This window comes from Macaca thibetana, chromosome 12 (assembly GCF_024542745.1).
Source record: "Macaca thibetana thibetana isolate TM-01 chromosome 12, ASM2454274v1, whole genome shotgun sequence".
NCBI classification, from domain to species: domain Eukaryota; kingdom Metazoa; phylum Chordata; class Mammalia; order Primates; family Cercopithecidae; genus Macaca; species Macaca thibetana.
Genome location: NC_065589.1, coordinates 122,335,610 through 122,355,882, shown reverse-complemented (window position 1 = coordinate 122,355,882; position 20,273 = coordinate 122,335,610). Strand labels below are relative to the sequence as shown.

Genomic DNA, 20,273 nt, shown 5'->3' with positions numbered 1-20,273 from the left:
CCATGTTGGCCAGGCTGGTCTTGAACTCCTGACCTTGTGATCCACCTGCCTCATCCTCCCAAAGTGCTGGGATTACAGGCGTGAGACACCACACTTGGCCCAAGAATCTGCATTTCTAACAGGGTCCCAAGTGATGCTGATACTTGTGGGACATGGGAAGCACATCTTGAGAACCACTATCCTAGTTCTTCCAAGTCTGGGGGCAAGTGTGATTTGTAACTATGTTTCCAGCACTAGGCACTACACTGGTATCGGGTAGAAGCTTAGAAAAGTTTGATAGAGTAGCCAAGGCACATTGGCTGATACAGGAGAAAGTAAGGAAGGTACCTGAATGGTAAGCTCTCTTCCCTCTCGGTTAATCTTCAAGTGGTGCATCCTTCTGTTAGCAAAGTTATCTGCATCAATGGTGAATACATGGGTTTCTTCCTTGTTTAGGTGATAGCGAACCTGTAAGCTTCCTTGAAAGAAAAAAATATTAGAAATTAGAATTTAAAGCAACACCTATAAAATGCAAAGACATGATCAGATTGTCTTTTAATTGATTATTAGGGCCCCAGGTCTTAATCCTTCCATTATTCGATTTTTAAAAATATATTACGTATGTTTATCAGGGTCCCTACAGAAAATTCTGAGGAGAGCTGCAAAATTAATGAGAGAGAGAAAGAGAGAGAGAGAGAGAGAGAGAGAGAGAGAGAGAGAGAGAAAGAGAGTACATGGTGCTATGGCAAACTAAAATGACAAATGACAGTTTAGAAAATAAAACATCTATTTGGTAATTGGATCATGAAACTTTAATAAGGTAGAGTTAAGATCTTTTCTACTTTCTCTTCAATTCCTACCACTTCCTATAACTCTCTTTCTTCCTAATTGCTGTCTCCCTTTTATATCTAAGGACTGGAAAGAGAATCAGTCCTGTTATCACCCATTGATGTATAACGCTCATGATGGGAGTGTGGCCAGGTTAGGGCCAGGTTAGGGTACCCTGCCTCACTTTAACCCTTTAGGGTCCTTTAACCCTCTTAACCCTTTCCAGCCCATTAAAACGTTTTATTAGGATTAGGATTGTGTTTTTCAAACAGCTGTTAGCTATTCCTTGTTGGTTAGGAAATCCATTTACTGGGTCTCAATCAGCATTTCTTACAAAAAGAAGCAGAATTTAGCTATATGAGACTCCCAGGAGACATATTAAAAATGAAGTGTACCATTTGTGTGTGTATGCGTGTGTGTGTGTGTGTGTGAGAGAGAGAGAGAGACAGAGAGAGAGAGAGAAAAAATATTAGCTCACAAAGCAAAACGGCCACTTGGGAGAGATTTGTTAAGGGACACAAAATTACAGCTAGATGGAAGGAATAAGTTCTAGTGTTCTATGGCACTGTAGGATGACTAGAGTTAACAAAAGTATATTGTACATTGTTTCAGATAGCTAGAAGGAGAATATTAAATGTTCCCAAAACAAACGATAAATGTGTGAGATGATGGATGTGCTAACTACCCTCATCTGATCACTATATATATATATACACACACACATTGCTATGTACCATATAAATATATACAAGTATTATATTATATGTCAATTAAAAATAAACTTCAAAAAATGTTTGAAAGACACTCTATATTTAAAAATTGCCATAGGGGCAATAAGTTGTTGAGCAGCTACTTTATCTCAGATACTGCGCACTTTTTCTCATTTGATCCTTTCCCCAGCGTCACTGGCTGTGAGTTGAGCCAAGTGGCCAAACTACACGCTGCTTGCTGTCCTTTTCTGTCTGTAGGCGTCATCTAGTTGGAAGTCACTGGAGTCCCACACACCAAATGGCAGGAGCTCTTCCCTTGGACATATATGGGAACGGAAAATAATTGGAACTGAGGAGCAATGTCATAAGCTGATGGCCACTGGGGAGAAAGGAATGTCTGCTAAAATTTGAGCTGAGAACAGCTGAAGTAACTCTTTCTTCTCATCCCCTCAAAGTTTCTCATATCCCCCCCGCAAAAAAAGAAAAAAAAAAAAAAACCAACCTCCCTGAACGTCCTCAGCCTTCCCATCTTTCCCAGGCTGCCAATCCCAGTAAGGCAGGAGGGTTGTGAGTAACCACCATGTCCCTGACTGATCCCCAGTCCTCACCCAAGTATTTGAATACTTTTGTGGGAAGAGGGCAGGGACTGTTTCAAACATAAGTTGCTACTCGTAGAATTTCAGAATACGTGCATGTGATACAAATGCTTGTAAAATAACATAGGGAAGAACAGAAAAAATGTAGTTTGGGGCTATGAGGTCATTGCCTAACACAGTGGGCCAGAAGGAGAAGCTCTCTATACCTGATACTGGTTTTCCTGGTTCATTCTTTCTCTGTGGTTCTGACCATTGCAGATTTCCGGATATTATTATTTTTGTTATTTTACTACTTAGAAAGTAATGGCTGCTCCTAACAGCAACATATTTTGCGCAGACAGGAGCTGTTGGGGGCGGGTCACTGTGCAGATCATGGGCAAGTTACCCCTCCTGCCTGTGGCAAGGAAAGGGCCATCTCATGCACTAGTGGGCTGCTGGGCAGCGTGCTCTTCCACACTTTTCTAATTCTAAGAATCTGTGTGTCTTAACATTTAATTCGACCTCATAGAACAAACCAGTGTGCAATAATTATGTGCCAGGCATAATGATCAACCCCACATTCCTTAAGGCTGTCGAACTCTCTTAACATCTCACTGTTCTGGTAATTCATATTCACACACACACACACACACACACACACACACACATTCTTTACATATTTTTCCATTTTTGATAACACTCTCATTTTATACATGTTTACTGGCATCCCTCTTGACACCATTCCTCTTAGGAACTAGTAATCTCAGCAGTGATCCTATCTACTAAAGTGTTCTGAAGCTTCCCCCAATAGCCAAGTTTGTGCTAAAACAAACAAATGAAAACCAAACAAAATACCTCAACTAGTTCTTCCAAAGTCTTACAAATACTTCTCTCGCCTTCTTAGGAGTTTTGATGCAATCAATGCCTCTTAAAGTATCCCTCCACCCGCTAATGTGATGTTCTGAAACCTCCCACTAACTCATTTTCACGTGACTCTTGGGGAACTCACTCCGTGACTTTTCAAAGTAAGTTTGACACCATGAAAGGCTAATTCCCAGAAGCGATGGGGTTCAGAGCTGGGGGCTCATTATCGTCTCCCTGAGCATCTTCTTCAGTGGCTTGGTTAGGGAGCTATGAGGCATTTCTACCTCTCCAGTTGTGCACTCCAGTGGTTCAGATCACCATCAGCTTCTTGCCTGGCATTGCCATGTCTGCTTGTCTCTGGAGAATCCTGGGCCCAGAGTTATTCCCGCTGTCCTCAGGCCTTCCTCTACCTCCTCTGCTTGCTTCATCTGTGAGCTTCCATTTCCTCCCTGGAGTTTTCTGTCCCCATCCCCTTTCATTAGGTTGACAGCAATGATAGACATTGCAAGTTTATAATTCCACAGATAGTGAATGGACAGAGGGAAGGTGCTGTCCCTAAGTCTAATAAAGCAAAGAATGAATTGAATGTTCTGGCCATGAGTGTGATGCAATTACTCTGACACACTGTAATGCATTTATCTTCCATTTGGTATCATTTTCTTGTTGTTTATATATTAACATTGCTACACTGTAAAGGACACACACCATTTTTTGTGCATATAAACAGAGATAAGATGTTCACAACGTGGAAATTAACAATATAACAGATTTGAGCCTTAGCTTAAAATAAAACTTAGTCTAAAGATAAAACTGGACTGGGTGCAGTGGCTCACGCCTGTAATCCCAGCACTTTGGGAGGCCGAGGTGGGCAGATCACATGACGTCAGGAGTTTGAGACCAGCCTGGCCAACATGGCGAAACCCCATCTCTACAGAAAATACAAAAATTAGTTGGGCATGGTGGCACATGCCTGTAATCCCAGCTACTTGGGAGACTGAGGCAGGAGAATCGCTTGAACCTGGGAGGTAGAGGTTGCAGTGAGTGGAGATTGCGCCACTGCACTACAGCCGGGTGAAAGAGCAAGACTCTGTCTCAAAAACTAATAATAATAAAATAAAATAAATAAAAATAAAACTAATTTGAGCCTTAGTTGCTTCCGGAATAAACATATGTGTAAAGAAATAAACTTTTGTCACTGGCAAGTACCCTATAAAAGTTTTAAAGGTCCTATCAATGTTGGAGCACTCAAGTTAGATCTAGCTGCTGCTGCTGCTGCTGCTGCTGCTTCTTCTTCTTCTTCTTCTTCTTCTTCTTCTTCTCCTCCTCCTCCTCCTCCTCCTCCTCCTCCCCCCTCGTATTCAGGCAAAATCATCATCATTTTTATATTTATTTATTTTTGAGATGGAGTCTTGCTCTGTCACCCTGGCTGGAGTGCAGTGGCGCAATCTTGGCTCACTGCAACCGCCGTCTCCTGGGTTCAAGTGATTCTCCTGCCTCCGCTCCTCAAGTAGCTGGGATTACAGGCTTGCACCACTACACCCAGCTATCGTTTTTTTGTTTGTTTGTTTGTTTTGTTTTTGGTTTTTTTTTTTTTTTGTATTTTTAGTAGAGATGGGGTTTCATCATCTTGGTGAGGCTGGTCTTGAACTCTTGACCTCAGATGATCTGCCCCTCTCAGCCTCCCAAAGTGCTGAGACTACAGACGTGAACCACCATGCCTGGTCAGCATCATTATTTTTAGAAATAAACAACAGATATTATAAATGTTGTTTTTCTAAAAAAATGATAAATCTGTATTTTAAAAAGTACTTAAACACATGATAAAGAATCCTCTTAAAAAAGCCGACGATTTATCAAACCCTGATAAGATCCCTTTTCACTTACTAGACATCGTTACACTCCTTGGCTTAGCACAGGTATTCCATCATGATTGAGCACCTACTCAACACTCCACTTTCATCTAGAATGCTTTTTCTCTTTAATTTTCTTCATTTTACTGGTGAAAAAACAGAGCTGCTGGGAAGTAAATAACTTTTCCTGTTCTCAGTAAATGAGGAGGTCAGATTTAAAAACTAAATCCAGCTGGTTCCAAAGATTATGAGTTTCCCAAGGGCCACAACAGCCCATGGTGATCACCCTTGCCCAGAATGCCCTTCTCATTAGGTCGATTCTCTCATTCTTCAGAATTCATCATAAGTTTCCCTCTCCTAAGAAGTCCTCCCTGGCCTCTGTAAGCTGCCCATAACTGATCCAATAGGCCCTACCATCTTTATTCTAACATGTACTGTGTTGGGTTGCCTAACATGTACTGTGAGTTACTTGCCTAACTCACACAAATCAATAAACTCCTTGGGAGCCAGGACATATCTCATTCCTTCTTGGGTTCCCAGTGCCTGGCCCATGGTGAGTACCCAGTAAATTTAGAAAGAAGGGAAAAGAAAGAAAGAAACAATGGAAGAAAGGGAGAAAGAAAGGAGAGAAGGAAGGAAGGAAGGAAGGAAGGAAGAAGGAAGGAAGGAAGGAAGGAAGGAAGGGAGGAAGGGAGGAAGGGAGGGAAGGAGGGAGGGAGGGAGGGAAGGAGGAAATAATTGAATAATTTGGTGAGACTTAGAAATTTTTAATATCTAAAAAATAATTTGTCTGGAACAGTACAACTCTCAGTAGTACTTATTTTCATTAAGTCCAGAGACACTTGTTCTTAGACACTGTCTCACCTAGAGTGTGTTATCCTTGAGTTGGGTGTATATGTTTGTGTGTGTGTGTGTGTGTGTGTGTGTGTGTGTGTGTGTGTGTGTGTGTTTTAATGAAGTCTCACTCTTGTTGCCCAGGCTGGAGTGCAGTGATGCGATCTCAGCTCACTGCAACCTCTGCCTCCCAGGTTCAAGCAATTCTCCTGCCTCAGCCTCCTGAATACAGGCGCTTGCCACCATGCCCATATAACTATTCATTTTTTTTTTTTTTTTGAGCAGTCTCTGCATTGGTTTAGCCTCCTTCCCACCTGCATCTGAGGCTGTAACATCTCAGAAAATGTACTCAGGTTTGGGATCCCACCAACTGCCTGGAACCTACTGACCGTTGCCTGTGTTTAGGGTTCCATCTCTTTTCCATGTATCTGAGATTGCCTTATATGCTGAGTCCAGTAGTTTTCAAATTTGTTTCCAATTGGAACACTTTATTCAAATGATGTGGACAGTGAAGGCTAGTACAGAAAAGAAAAAAATGTAGAGCTGCACGAGTTGAAGTGGGAAGGGTGCTTAGGGGGAGCCTCACTGTCTCTCTCCCATCATCCCATCTCCACCCCACAACTTCGTTTGGCTTACATAATGCCTTGGTCTCCAAGGAGTACAGTGGAAACCATTTGCCCCTTCGGAGAGAGCCCAGCCTACTGGGATTTGGTCACAGATCCCCAGGGCAGCTTTTTGTATCACTCATGTGAGCCCCATGAGCCACAGCCCAGAAACCAGTGCCTCCCTGCAGGTCTGACCCCTAGGACCTCATGCTCTAAGTATTCAGAGGTCAGATCTGACAAGCTTGCCTTGGATATTTGGCCAGGCTTTAAGTTGATCAATGTTAGAGTCTGTATACTTCTAAGTAGACATAACTGGCTTCAAGAAAGAACCTCGTGTGGAAGAGATACTACACTCCTCCTGAAGTAGGGTATGTTGGACCTATTTCAAAGCAGCTCTAATATTCAGCCAAGGATCACCCAGTACCTTGTGACAAGACATTTTATTATTATTTATATCCTACTTGAAAGTCAGCAACACATGATGGGGGGATGATGGACTAGGAACTCAGGGTCTAAAAGTCCAAATAAAATGCTCAGCATCACTAAAGATCAGGGAAATGCAAGTCAAAACCACACTGCCATATTACCTTACTCCTGCGAGAATGGCCATAATCAAAAAATCAAAAAATAATAGATGATGGCATGAATGCAGTGAAAAGGGAAAACTTCTACACTGCTGGTAGAAATGTAAACTAGTACAACAATTATAGAAAACTGTGTGTATATTCCTTAAAGAAGTAAAAGTAGAACTACCATTTGATCCAGCAATCCCACTTCTTGATATCTACAGAGGAAAATAAGTCATTAAACAAGAAAGATACTTGCACACGTATGTTTATAGCAGTGGAATTTGCAATTGAAAAAATATGGAACCAGCCCAAATGCCCATCAATCAACTAGTAGACTAAGAAATTGTGGTGTGTGTGTGTGTATAGATATATATTATTTATCAACTAGTAGATCAATTGTATATATACACATATGCCTGTATATATATACACACACAAACACACACCCCACAATGTCTTTATTTTATACACACACACACACACACACACACAACATGGACTATTACTCAGACATAAGAAGGAACAAATAAATGGCATTTGCAGCAACATGGATGGAACTGGAGACTCTTATTCTAAGTGAAGTAACTCAGGAATGGAAAACCAAACATTGTAAGTTCTCACTCTTAAGTGGGAGCTAAGCTATGAGGATGCAAAGGCATGAGAATGATGCAATGGACTTTGGGGACTCAGGGGTAAGGGTGAAAGAGGGGTGATAGACAAAAGACTATAAATTGGGTTCAGTGTATACTGCTTGGGTGATGGGTGCACCAAAATCTCAGAAATCACCACTAAATAACTTATTCATGTAACCAAATACCAACTGTTCCCCAAAAACCTATGAAAATAAACAATTTGAAAAATAAAATAAAATAAAATTAATTAAAAAGTTCAAATATCTAATTCAGTATCTTGACCTGGGACTTAGGGTAAATACTCTCGTACGTTGGTTGTACAAGAACATAATTTTTATGTTTTACCATTTCTCATCATTCTACTCTTCCTACTCTAATCTGTTTTCCACAAATATGAATATTATGACACATATTTGGCCATGTGACTCTAGCGCGCCTAAAAAAAACCAGGGCGGCTGGGCACGGTGGCTCATGCCTGCAATCCCAGCACTTTGGGAGGCTGAGATGGGCAGATCACTTGAGGTCAGGAGTTCAAGAACAGCCTGACCAACATGGCGAAACCCTGCCTCTACTGAAAATATAAAAATTAGCCAGGCATGGTGGTATATGCCTGTAATCTCATCTACTTGGAAGGCTGAGACAGGATAATTGCTTAAACCTGGGAGGTGGAGGTTTCAGTGAGCCAAGATCATGCCATTACACTCCAGCTTGGGTGACAAGAGCAAAACTCTGTCTAAAAAAAAAAAAAAATCCAAGGCTTTCTAATTCTATATGAGAAATTCCAACTTCTTACCATGACATTGAATGTCCTTTTCTTACCCTTCTGACTTTATTATATATGTATTGTTCATATCTTAGTCACACACCTGAACACTCATTATACCCCCAGATGCTTTTCCTTGCCTCTGCATATTGTTTTGTTTTTGTTTTATTTTGTTTCTGTTTTCCCCTTAGCTGAAAACACCCACCTGTCTCCTAATACGTCTGGCAAGCTCCTCCTCATTATTTAAGACCAAGTCCATGTGACCCAGGTCCCCACTTGCCCCAAAGACTAATAACATCTTTCTTTTCACCATATTGCCACTCTGGTCACTTTGAATACAAATCTCAATTTATCAAGACTCTTTTGTCTTTCTCATCCTCTTGAATCTAAGCTCCCCTAGGAGAAATTGTTGCTTATTCATCTTCGTGTCTACAGAGAATAACATGGGACATGTTATCTTGAATCTCCAGAAGACATTTGTTGAATAAAATAGCCACTATGGAGAATGTTATCACCACTTCATCCAAATTATAAACTAACATTTATTCAATGCCTGCTGGTGTAAGACACTAGAGAAACAAATGGCTATAATGCTATAGTTCTATCTTCAAAGACTTTATAATCTAGTTGAAGAAGACAAAAGCAACAGTCACAGTGGCTGATCTGATGTGCCTACTTTGTATTAGGCACCTAAACGTGGTACTAAAGGTAGGTTTTTCATAAAATCCTCAGATCAAAAAACGGAATGTTACAGAAGTATAAAAACTCCACAAGTAAAACTGTAATGAGAATATCAATAATTAAATGGGATTTAAACTGAGGAGGAGTACAGATGTATATAAAGTATGTGCCCTTTTCACTATGTCATGCTACCTCAAAAGAGATGTGTGGCAGCGTAAAAGGATGGGTGGATGGATAGAGGAATGAACGCATCAGCAGAGGGAAAGGGAGAAGCTTTGATCAGTGCTACAGAATACATGTTTTCTGAATTCAAAATCAATAAGCAGTTATAAGGGTTGAGGTACATCCACACGAAAGTTCACTGCAGCACTATTCACAACAGCAAAGACATGGAATCATCACAAATGCCCACCAATGACAAATTGGATAAAGTAAATACAGTATATAGACACCATGAAATACCATGCAGTCATAAAAAAGAATGAGATCATGTCTTTTGTGGGAACAGCGATGGAGCTGGAAGCCATTATCCTTAGCAAACAAATGCAGGAACAGAAAACCAAATACCTCATGTTCTCACTTACAAGTAGGAACTAAATGATGAGAACTCATGGACACAAAGAGGAGAACAAAAGATGCCAGGGTCTACATGAGGATGCAGGATAGGAGGAGGGAGAGGATCAAGAAAACAACTATTGAATACAAGGCTTAGTACCTGGGTGACAAAATAATCTATACAACAAACCTCCCTGACATGAGTTTAACTGTGTAATAAACTTCAACATAAACCCCAGAATCTAAAATAAAAGTTAAAAAAATGTGTGGAGGTAATCAGAAAGAGTTTTTCTGAGAAGGTTTGCAGAAGCAAGAGAGAACTTAGTTTGGAAAACAAAGAGTGATACACTACTAGTTATGATGTAAACAGAGCAATGTAGCTGTATCTTACCACACGTGAAGCTGTAGAACTGTAAGGCAGTGGAGCTGATGAGAACCTTAGCAGCCATTTACACAACCAACCTCATCATTTTGAAAAGTAGGGAAACTGTGACCCCACAAAAGGAATGGGAACTTGGAAAGAAATGGTAAAGAAAGAGACCACACTGGCAAGGAATGCCAAGGAAAGTTTACCTGTTTCTGTAAACAGCGATTCCATTAACAGCTGAAAACAAATGTGTGACACAAAGTGATATTTAACAATGTTAGAATGCAAGAGAAAGAAATAAAGGGCATTCAATTAGGAAAGGATGAAGTCAAATTGTCCCTGTTTGCAGATGACATGATTGTATATTTAGAAAACCCCATCATCTCAGCCCAAAATCTCCTTAAGTGGATAAGCAACTTCAGCAAAGTCTCAGGATACAAAATCAATGTGCAAAAATCAAAAAGCATTCCTATACACCAATAACAGACAAACAGAGAGCCAAATCATGAGTGAACTCCCATTCACAATTACTACAAAGATAATAAAATACCTAGGAATCCAACTTACAAGGGATGTGAAGGACCTCTTCAAGGAGAACTAGAAACCACTGCTCAACAAAATAAAAGAGGACCCAAACAAATGGAAGAACATTCCATGCTCATGGATAGGAAGAATCAATATTGTGAAAATGACCATACTGCCCAAGGTATTTTATAGATTCAATGCCATCCCCATCAAGCTACCAATAACTTTCTTCATAGAATTGGAGAAAACTACTTTAAAGTTCATATGGAACCAAAAAAGGGTCCGTATTGCCAAGACAATCCTAAGCAAAAACAACAAAGCTGGAGGCATCACGCTACCTGACTTCAAACTACACTACAAGGCTACAGTAACCAAAACAGCATGGTGCTCATACCAAAACAGAGATATAGACCAATGGAACAGACAGAGGCCTCAGAAATAACACCACACATCTACAACCATCTGATCTTTGACAAACCTGACAAAAACAAGAAATGGGGAAAGGATTCCCTATTTAATAAATGATGCTGGGAAAATTGGCTAACCATATGTAGAAAGCTGAAACTGGATCCTTTCCTTACTCCTTATACGAAAATTAATTCAAGATAGATTAAAGACTTAAATGTTAGACCTAAACCCATAAAAACCCTAGAAGAAAACCTAGGCAATACCATTCAGGACATACACACGGGCAAAGACTTTCTGACTAAAACACCAAAAGCAATGACAACAAAATCCAAAATAGACAAACGGGATCTAATTAAACTAAAGAGTTTTTGCACAACAAAAGTAACTATCATCAGAGTAAACAGGCGACCTACAGGATGGGAGAAAATTTTTGCAATCTACCCATCTGACAAAGGGCTAATATCCAGAATCTACAAAGAACTTAAATTTACAAGAAAAAATCAAACAACCCCATCAAAAAATGAGCAAAGGATATGAACAGACACTTCTCAAAAGAAGACATTTATGCAGCTAACAGACACATGAAAAAATGCTAATCATCACTGGTCATCAGAGAAATGCAAATCAAAACCACAATGAGATACCATCTCAACCCAGTTAGAATGGCAATTATTAAAAAGTCAGGAAACAACAGGTGCTGGAGAGGATGTGGAGAAATAGGAAAATTTTCAAACTGTTGGTGGGAGCGTAAACTAGCTCAACCATTATGGAAGACAGCGTGGTGATTCCTCAAGGATCTAGAGCTAGAAATACCATTTGACCCAGTGATCCCATTACTGGGTATATAACCAGAGGATTATAAATCATGCTACTATAAAGACACATGCACACATTTGTTTATTGTGGCACTATTCACAATAGCAAAGACTTGGACCAACCCCAAATCCATTAATGATAGACTGGATTAAGAAAATGTGGCACATATACACCATGTCATACTATGCATCCATAAAAAAGGATGAGTTCATGTCCTTTATAGGGACATGGATGAAGCTGGAAATCATCATTCTGAGCAAACTATCACAAGGAAAGAAAACCAAACACCACATGTTCTCACTCATAGGTGGGAACTGAACAACGAGAACACTTGTACACAGGGCAGGAAACATCACACACTGGGGCCTGTCATGGGGTGAGGGAATGGGAGAGGGGTAGCATTAGGAGAAATACCTAATGTAAACGATGAGTTAATGGTTGCAGCAAACCAACATGGCACATGTATACATATGTAACAAACCTGCACATTGTGCATACATACCCTAGAACTTAAAAGTATAATAATTTAAAAAAAAGAATGTTAGCCTGGGTGCTAACACTACAATGTACGTGTAAGAGCTAAAGGGAAAGACACAAAGCACTATGGACCTCACATCATCAAAGGGACGACTGACCCAGACTCTGGACCACCACTGAGGGATAAGAGTTTGCTCTCATTCTCCCTTTACTATGGCATTGCTAGTTTCTTGCTTTACCACTTCTTTGAAAGAGCAGACTCTTCTCCATGTTGATTCCTTTCCATTCCACATCAGTTCATGTCAATCCCAGACTTAGACAGCTTCCTATGCGTCTTTCGGTTTCTACTAACCAGATTGTCCTCACCAAACAGCTACCCTTTTAGTTTTTACCACCCCACATAATGGCACCCCTCTGCACGGGCTGCTCAGGTTAAAATTCTAGGAGCCATACTTCTTTCTTTTGTTTCATTTTCCTAACCAGAACCCCATACACATGCCCCACACCAAGTCATCAACAGCCCTCTGGTCTCTGCTAAATACATCTTGCATCTTTGCACTTCTTTCACTGTCTGCGACCATGCCCCAAGGCAGTCCATCACCATCTGTCACTTGGACAACTACAACACATCTGAATTTGTCTCCCAGATTCCAGTCTCACCTCCTTGTTCTCCCACAGCCATCCATTCTCTACATAGCAGTCAAAAATAAGCATTTACACTATAAACCAGATGCCACTACTTAAAATGTGTAATGGTTCTCCAGTGCACTTAGAATAAAATCCAAATTCTTTGACATGGCCTGCAAGAAACTATATCAAATTCCCCTGTACCTCTTTGGTCTCATTTCATTCCACACTTGCCCTCACCCACTAAGCTCCAACTACTACTGACCTACTTTATGTTCCCCTAATGTGCCAGCTTACTCCTGCTTTGGGGACTTTATTCCTGCTGTTCTCTGTACCTGGAATGCTCCTGTTACAGATCTGTGCCAGGAAGCCCCTCCTTATTCACATCTTAGGTCCCATGAGATGCACACAATAATGTCTCCATATCCACACACACCCACTTCAGCACCTCCATCTAACTGTTTTCCAAGCTGTCAGTCATAATTGATTAGTGCATCATGGAATCAATATCAGACTTCAATATTTGTTAGTACTAATAATTGCAAACCCTCCATAATTGCAACTATAGGAATTTAATTTTCTGACTACAATCTCTTGCCTTTCTAATTCCCTTCCTCTAATGCCAGGACTCCTCCAATACTTAGTGTAAGGGCTAATCTCACCACCTGCTCAGAGCTCTTAACTCCTTTGTGTCCTCTCCTCTCTCCTTTCCCAGCTCATATTGTTTGGTCCATCATTATCTGCTCATCTACAGCCTCAAGTCCCTTGGCCCATTCTTGCTTCTTGAATGTGGATATTTGCTTGGCAGAACCATGACTACTTACCCTACTTTTGAATAGTTTATCTGGTGGAAGATAACACAAACAATGCACACTGTTTACAAGCCACTTTATATCCATGACTGCCAACCTCAGGTGGGCCTTTCCCCTGCTCTCTCAATCTCAGCTTCTTTCTCCTATCGATTTACCTATTGACTAAGGGAACCATATAATGGCTTCTCTTCATTTCTGCCTTCTCCTTCCTCACTCTCAGCTAATAATCTTGTCTCCATCGTCTCGAAGACAACTGAAGCATTTATAAAAGAAGCACAAAGTCCTGCCCCCACATTTACTGACATGTCAATAGCTGAACCATTATGTGCTGACTTTCCTTTTATTAATTTAGATGAATTATCCTCGCTTTTATCTGATGCCCACATATTATTTCCTTTTCATCGTTATCACCTTGTAAAGACATCACTTAGACAACACCCATTCCTTTACAATTCTCTTTAAAATTTGATTCTTTCGACTATATAATTCCCATTAGCATTTTTGTAACTAAAAGGAAACTTCTGCAACTTTCTTTCTTTTTTTGAGACTCAGTTTCTCTCTTATTGCCCAGGCTGGAGTGCAATGGCGAGGTCTTGGCTTACTGTAACCTCTGCTTCCAGGGTTCAAGTGATTCTCCTGCCTCAGTCTCCCAAGTACCTGGGATTACAGGCGCCTGTCAGCACACTTGGCTGATTTTTGTAGAGATGGAGTTTCACCATGTTGGCCAGGCTGGTCTCGAACTCCTGACCTCAGGTGATCCACCCACCTCGGCCTCCCAAAATGTTGGAATTACAGGCATGAGCCATTGCACCCGGCCTGCAACTGTCTTAGCATTAGCTAATGTTATATTTCTCTGCTCCCTTCTGGTTTACAGTAAAACTCTTAAGGCATTATCTATACTTTCTCGAATGCCTCTTTTTTATTTACTCTTAAAATTTACTCCAATCAGATTTTAACCCTAAGCTACCACCAAAACTTTCATTTCATTACTACTTCAGTTGATAAATCTAATTTTCCTTTCATAATCACCATCTTATTTTTATTAGTTTTTAACACAGTCACATTCTTTTCTCTCTAAAATGCTTCAATTTCAAAATATTTTTCTCTCCTAGTTTCCTTCCTACTTGACTGGTCATTCATTCTCTATCTCCATTGCTGATTTCTGGATGTCACCTTGCTTTCTTCATGTTAAAGTCCCCGGGCTCAGTTTAGGAACCTCTCTATGAATACTCACTGCCTTCACAATCTCATCAAGTGCTGTGGTTCCATTCACCATCTGTTTTGTCTCCTGGGCTACTGTAATAATAGAAATTTGGAGGCTGGAAGTTTGAAATTGCAGTATCAGCAGGTCCACTCGCCCTCTAATGGTTCAAGGGAAGAATCTTTTCTTGTCTCTTTTCAGCTTCTGGTAGCTCCTGACAATCCTTATTGTTCTTTGGTGTGCATTGCTCCAATCTCTGCTTCTATCATCATGTTACATGGCCCTCTTCTCTCTGTGTGTCTCTATTTTTCTCTGTGTCTCTGTATCCACATCTCATTTTCCTTAAAAAGACACCACTCATTGGATTTAGAACCCATTTTATCCAGTATGACTTCATTTTAACTTAACTTATTACATCTGTTAAGACCTTATTTTACAAATAAGTAAAATTCTCAGTTCCAGGTGGGCACGAATTTGGGGTAAACAAAATTAATGACCTGTTTTTACTGTTATTACCAATATCATTAAAATATCATTGGTTACTCATTTTGTTCTAGGGACTATCTCTAATGCATTTCATATATTTCATCATTCAATCTGAAAAATATGGCATATCCATAATTAACTTTATGCTAATTTTACATATGGGAAAAATGTAGGTCTGTTTAATTGGGTTGGACATTTAAATATCAGTCATTTCACACAGTTCTTCCCTCTAATTTGGCTGTGGTCTACCATTTTCCTGAAGGTTAGCATCCATACTTGGCATCCTTCCTTAGCACCCAACATAGAAAATAAAAACATTTAATGAAAACTTTTTAAATAAAGACATATGATAATCCCATTCAGTTAGGCATCACAGAGAAAAAAACTAAAATACAATTTGTGACCATTCTGAAGTCAAACTTCATTGTCAAGAACTTGTCCTGGAACCATTGCATGTACAATAGAATGTTAAATGTATAAGACGCTGATGAAAGAAATTGCAGAAGACACAAATAAATTGATAGATAGCCCACATTTATAGATTAGAAGAAATTGCAGAAGACACAAATAAATTGATAGATAGCCCACATTTATAGATTAGAAGAATCATTATTGCTAAAATGTCCATACCACCGCAAGTGATCTACAAATCCAATGCAGTTCTTATTAAAATTCCAATTGTATATTTCAAAGAAATAGAAAAACAATTCTAGAGCTCGTATGGAATAAAAAAAGATCCCAAAAAAGCAAAAGGAATTTTGAGAAAGAAGAACAAGCCTGGAGGCATCACACTTCTTAATTTCAAGCTATATTACAAAACTATAGTGATCCAAACCTTATACCGTATGTTATCCACGTTGAATTACTAATTAGAAAGAAACAAAAACAAAACAAAACAAAATAGTATGGTACTGGCATCAAAACAGACACATAGACCAATATAACAGAGGAGAGACCCCAGAAATAAACCTATACATTTGTGATCAACTAACCTTTGATAAGGACAGCAAGAATACACAATGTAAAAAAGGACAACCGCTTTAATAAATGGTGTCGGAAAAGCTAGATACACACATGCAAATGTATTAAGTTGGATCCACATACAAAAATTTACTTGAAAATAAAGACTTAAATATAAAAATCTGAAACCATAAAACTCCTAGAAGAAAACATGGAGGAAAAGCTCCTTAATATTAGTCTTGGCAATATTTTTTTGAATATGACACCAAAAGAATACACAACAAAAGCCAAAATAAATAAGTGAGACTATGTCACACTAAAAAATGTCTGCACAATATAAATAACAGTTGAGAAAATGAAAACGTGGCCCAGAGAATGGGAAAAAATATTTGTACTACATATCTGGTAAGTATTTAATATCCAAAATATATAAAGAACTCAACTCAATAGCAAAGAATAAACGATGACAAAAATGATCAAAAGTTCTGGATAGACATTTTTCAAAGAAAACATACAAAAGGCCAACAGATCTACAAAATGGTGCTCAATATCACTACTCATCAGAGAAATGCAGATTAAGACCAAATAAGATATCACCTCACACCTGTTAGGATGGTTATTATCAAAAAGACAATAGATAACAAGTGTTGGCAAGGGTGTGGAGAAAAGGTAACCTTTGTACACTTTTGTTGGGAATATATACTGGTATGGCAATTATGGAAAACAGTTGGCAGACTCTTCATCAAATTAAAAGAGAACTACTATATGATCCATCAATCCTACTTCTGGGTATATACCCCAAAGAAATGAAATCAGTACCGTGATAATGTATTTGCACTTCATGTATATTTCAACATTATTCAGAGTAGCCAAGATATAGAAATGACTAGAGTGTTCATTGAGAGATTAGTGAGTAAACAAAATGTGGTACATTATTTAGCCACAGAAAATTAAAAAAAAAAATACTTTAATTCTCAATAACATGGATGATATTGGAAGACATTATGCAAACTGAAATAAGCCAGACACAGAGAGACAGACACTGTATGTCCTCACTTATATGTGGAATCCAAAAAGGTAGAAATCACAGAAACAGAAAGTAAAATAGTGGTTTCCAGGGACTGGGGGTTGGGGAAATGAGGAGATGTTGGTCAAACTTTCAATTATAAAGTGAACAAGTTCAGGCAATCTAATGTAAAGCATGGGTGGTGATGCATTTGTTATTTTGATTATGGTAACCATTACACAGTGTTTATATTATCAACCCATCACATTGTACATCTTGAATGTATTCAATCTTTATTAGTCAAGTAAACATTTTTTAAATGCAATGAGATGACTCCAAATTTTTAAAACATTAAATATTTTTAAGCTTTTTGGAAAAAGAGACACTTTATGCTTAAAAATTATAAACTCTATGGAAAATAAAGACAATTTTTATGACAAAAGTAAACATTAAGAGTATTTTCCATAATTTCTAGCTTAAGCAAGGTAAGAAAAAATTAGAACAGAAAAGAATTAGCTATCCTCAAGAGAATATTCTCGAGAATTAAGATGTCAGATAGGAGTCAGGACTAGCTTGCAGCTCCCACTTGGGTGGACAGAGCAGTGTGTGGAGACTCACGTCATAAACTTTTGCTCCAAGAACTACCACAGGAACATACCAGGAAAGCTAAGAGAATCCACAGACCTTTTGAAGGAACTGGATTACCAGAACAGGTTCCCTGAGATACCGAAAACCTGTAAGTCGGCTTGCTTTCTCTGCTGGGAAACTCATAGTCTGGGGCAAGTTCTCAGCCCTGGTCTCCGGCTGCCTGGATATAGACTCAGTGCTGTTGGAGGGGCACAATGAAAGTAAGACCAGCCTTTAGGACTATGGACTACATGGGAGTGGGGTGAGGCCTGTGACTGTATGCTTTCCCCCACTTCCTTGGTGACCTGTATGATTCAGCAAAGGCAGCCATAATCCCCCTGGGAATACAACTCCATTGGACTGGAAGTCACACCCCATCCTCCACAACAGCTGCAGCAAACGTCGCCCAAAGAGAGGCTGAACTCAGAAACACCTATCCCTGCCCCTACCTGGTGGTCTTTCTCTACCCGTCCTTGTAGTGGAAGACAAAGGTCTTAAGCTTTTGGGAACTTTATGACCCTGCTTCCCACCTGAGAAACCTGAGTACTTAACCAGGTGTTCCTAAGGCAAGAATGTATCCTCCTTATAGGGCCACATCTGATGCATTCTTAAAAGTGCCCCCTCCTGGATGGAGGCCAACCAACATGCAATCAGCACTCTAAACAAAAACACAACCAAAGACCCTCACAGAATCCACTTCATTCCCCGGCTACCTCCACTGGAGCAGGGGCTATTACCCACGGCTGCAAGACCAGAAGGCAAATCATATCACAGGACTCTTTGCAGAAGCTCTTCAATACCAGTGCAGAGCCCAGTAGCTCTATTGGGTCGCTAGACCCAGAAGAGCAAAAACAGTCACTACAGTTTGGCTCATAGTAAGTCCCATTCCTAGGGGAAGAAGGAGAACGCCCCATCAAAGGAGAACCCCATGAACAAAAATATCTTAACAGCAGCTCTTGAATCCCATATCTTCCCTCTGACAGTCTACCCAAATGAGAAGGAATCAGTAAGACAATTCTGGCATTATGACACAATTTCTTTAACATCCCCAAAAGATCATACCAGCTCACCAGCAATGGATCCAAACCAAGATGAAATCTCTGAATTGCCACAAAAAGAACTCAGAAGATCAATTTTTAAGCTAATCAAGGAGGCATCAGAGAAAGGTGAGGTCCAAATTAAAGAAATCAAAACCATGGTACAGGATATGAAAGAGAAATTCCTCAGTGAAATAGATAGTAAAATAAAAACAATCACCACTCCTGGAAATGAAGGACACACTTAGAGAGATGCCCTGGAAAGTCTCAGCAGTCCAGTCAAACAAGCAGAAGAAAGATCTTCAAAGCTCAGAGAAAAGGCTGTGAAATTAACCCAATTCAACAAAGACAAAAAAAAAAAAAAAAAAAAAAGAATAAAAAAAAAAAATGAACAAAGCAACCAATGAAATCAAGATGAAAATTATAAAAATTCTTTGAAATGAGCAATAATAGTGACACAATCTATCAAAACCTCTGGGATACAGCAAAAGCAATGCTAAGAGGCAAGTTTATGGCATTAAATGCACACATATGTTTGTTGAGGCTCTATTCACAATAGCAAAGACTTGGAATCAACCCAAATGTCCATCAGTGACAGACTGGATTAAGAAAATGTGGCACATATACACCATGGAATACTATTCAGCCATAAAAAAGGATGAGTTCATGTCCTTTGTAGGGACATGGATGCAGCTGGAAACCATCATTCTCAGCAAACTATCACAAGAACAGAAAACCAAATACCACATGTTCTCACTCATAGGTGGGAATTGAACAATGAGATCACTTGGACACAGGAAGGGGAGCATCACACACCGAGTCCTATTATGGGGAGGCGGTAGGAGGGAGGGATAGCATTAGGAGATATACCTAATATAAATGACGAGTTAATAAGTGCAGCACACCAACATGGCACGTGTATACAAATGTAACAAACCTGCACATTGTGCACATGTACCCTAGAACTTAAAGTATAATAATAATAATAATAAATCTACATTTAAAAGTCCAAAAGAGCACAAATAGGCAATATAAGATCACATCTCATGGAACTGAAAAAACAAGAACAATCTAAGCCCAAAGCTAGCAGAAGAAAAGAAATAACAAAGATCAGAGTAAAAATGAATGAAATTGAAATAACAATAACAAAATACAGAAGATAGATGAAAAAAAAGCTGGTTCTTTGAAAAGATAAATAAAATTGATAAACTATTGCAAGATTAACCAAGAAAAGAAGAGAGAATATCCAAGTAAGCTCAATTAGAAATGAAACAGGAGATATTACTACTGACACCACAAAAAATACAAAAGATTATTAAAGGTTACTATGAACACATTTATGCACATAAACTAGAGAACCTAGAGGAGATGGATAAATTCCTGAAAATATACAACCCTCCTAGATTAAATGAGGAAGATATATAATCTCTGAACAGACCAATAACAAGCAGTGAGATTAAAATGGTAATACAAAGATCA

General features: G+C 39.3%; 1 protein-coding gene across 1 annotated transcript in view; it reads right to left on the bottom strand.

Moving 5' to 3' along the window:
• Window positions 1-20,273, bottom strand: part of CNTNAP5 (contactin associated protein family member 5) — an 862,050-nt gene that overhangs the window by 54,629 nt on the left and 787,148 nt on the right. The window contains exon 20 of the mRNA XM_050752523.1: window positions 328-458. Coding sequence (XP_050608480.1) covers window positions 328-458 — 131 coding nt within the window. The remainder of the gene's footprint in view (window positions 1-327; window positions 459-20,273) is intronic.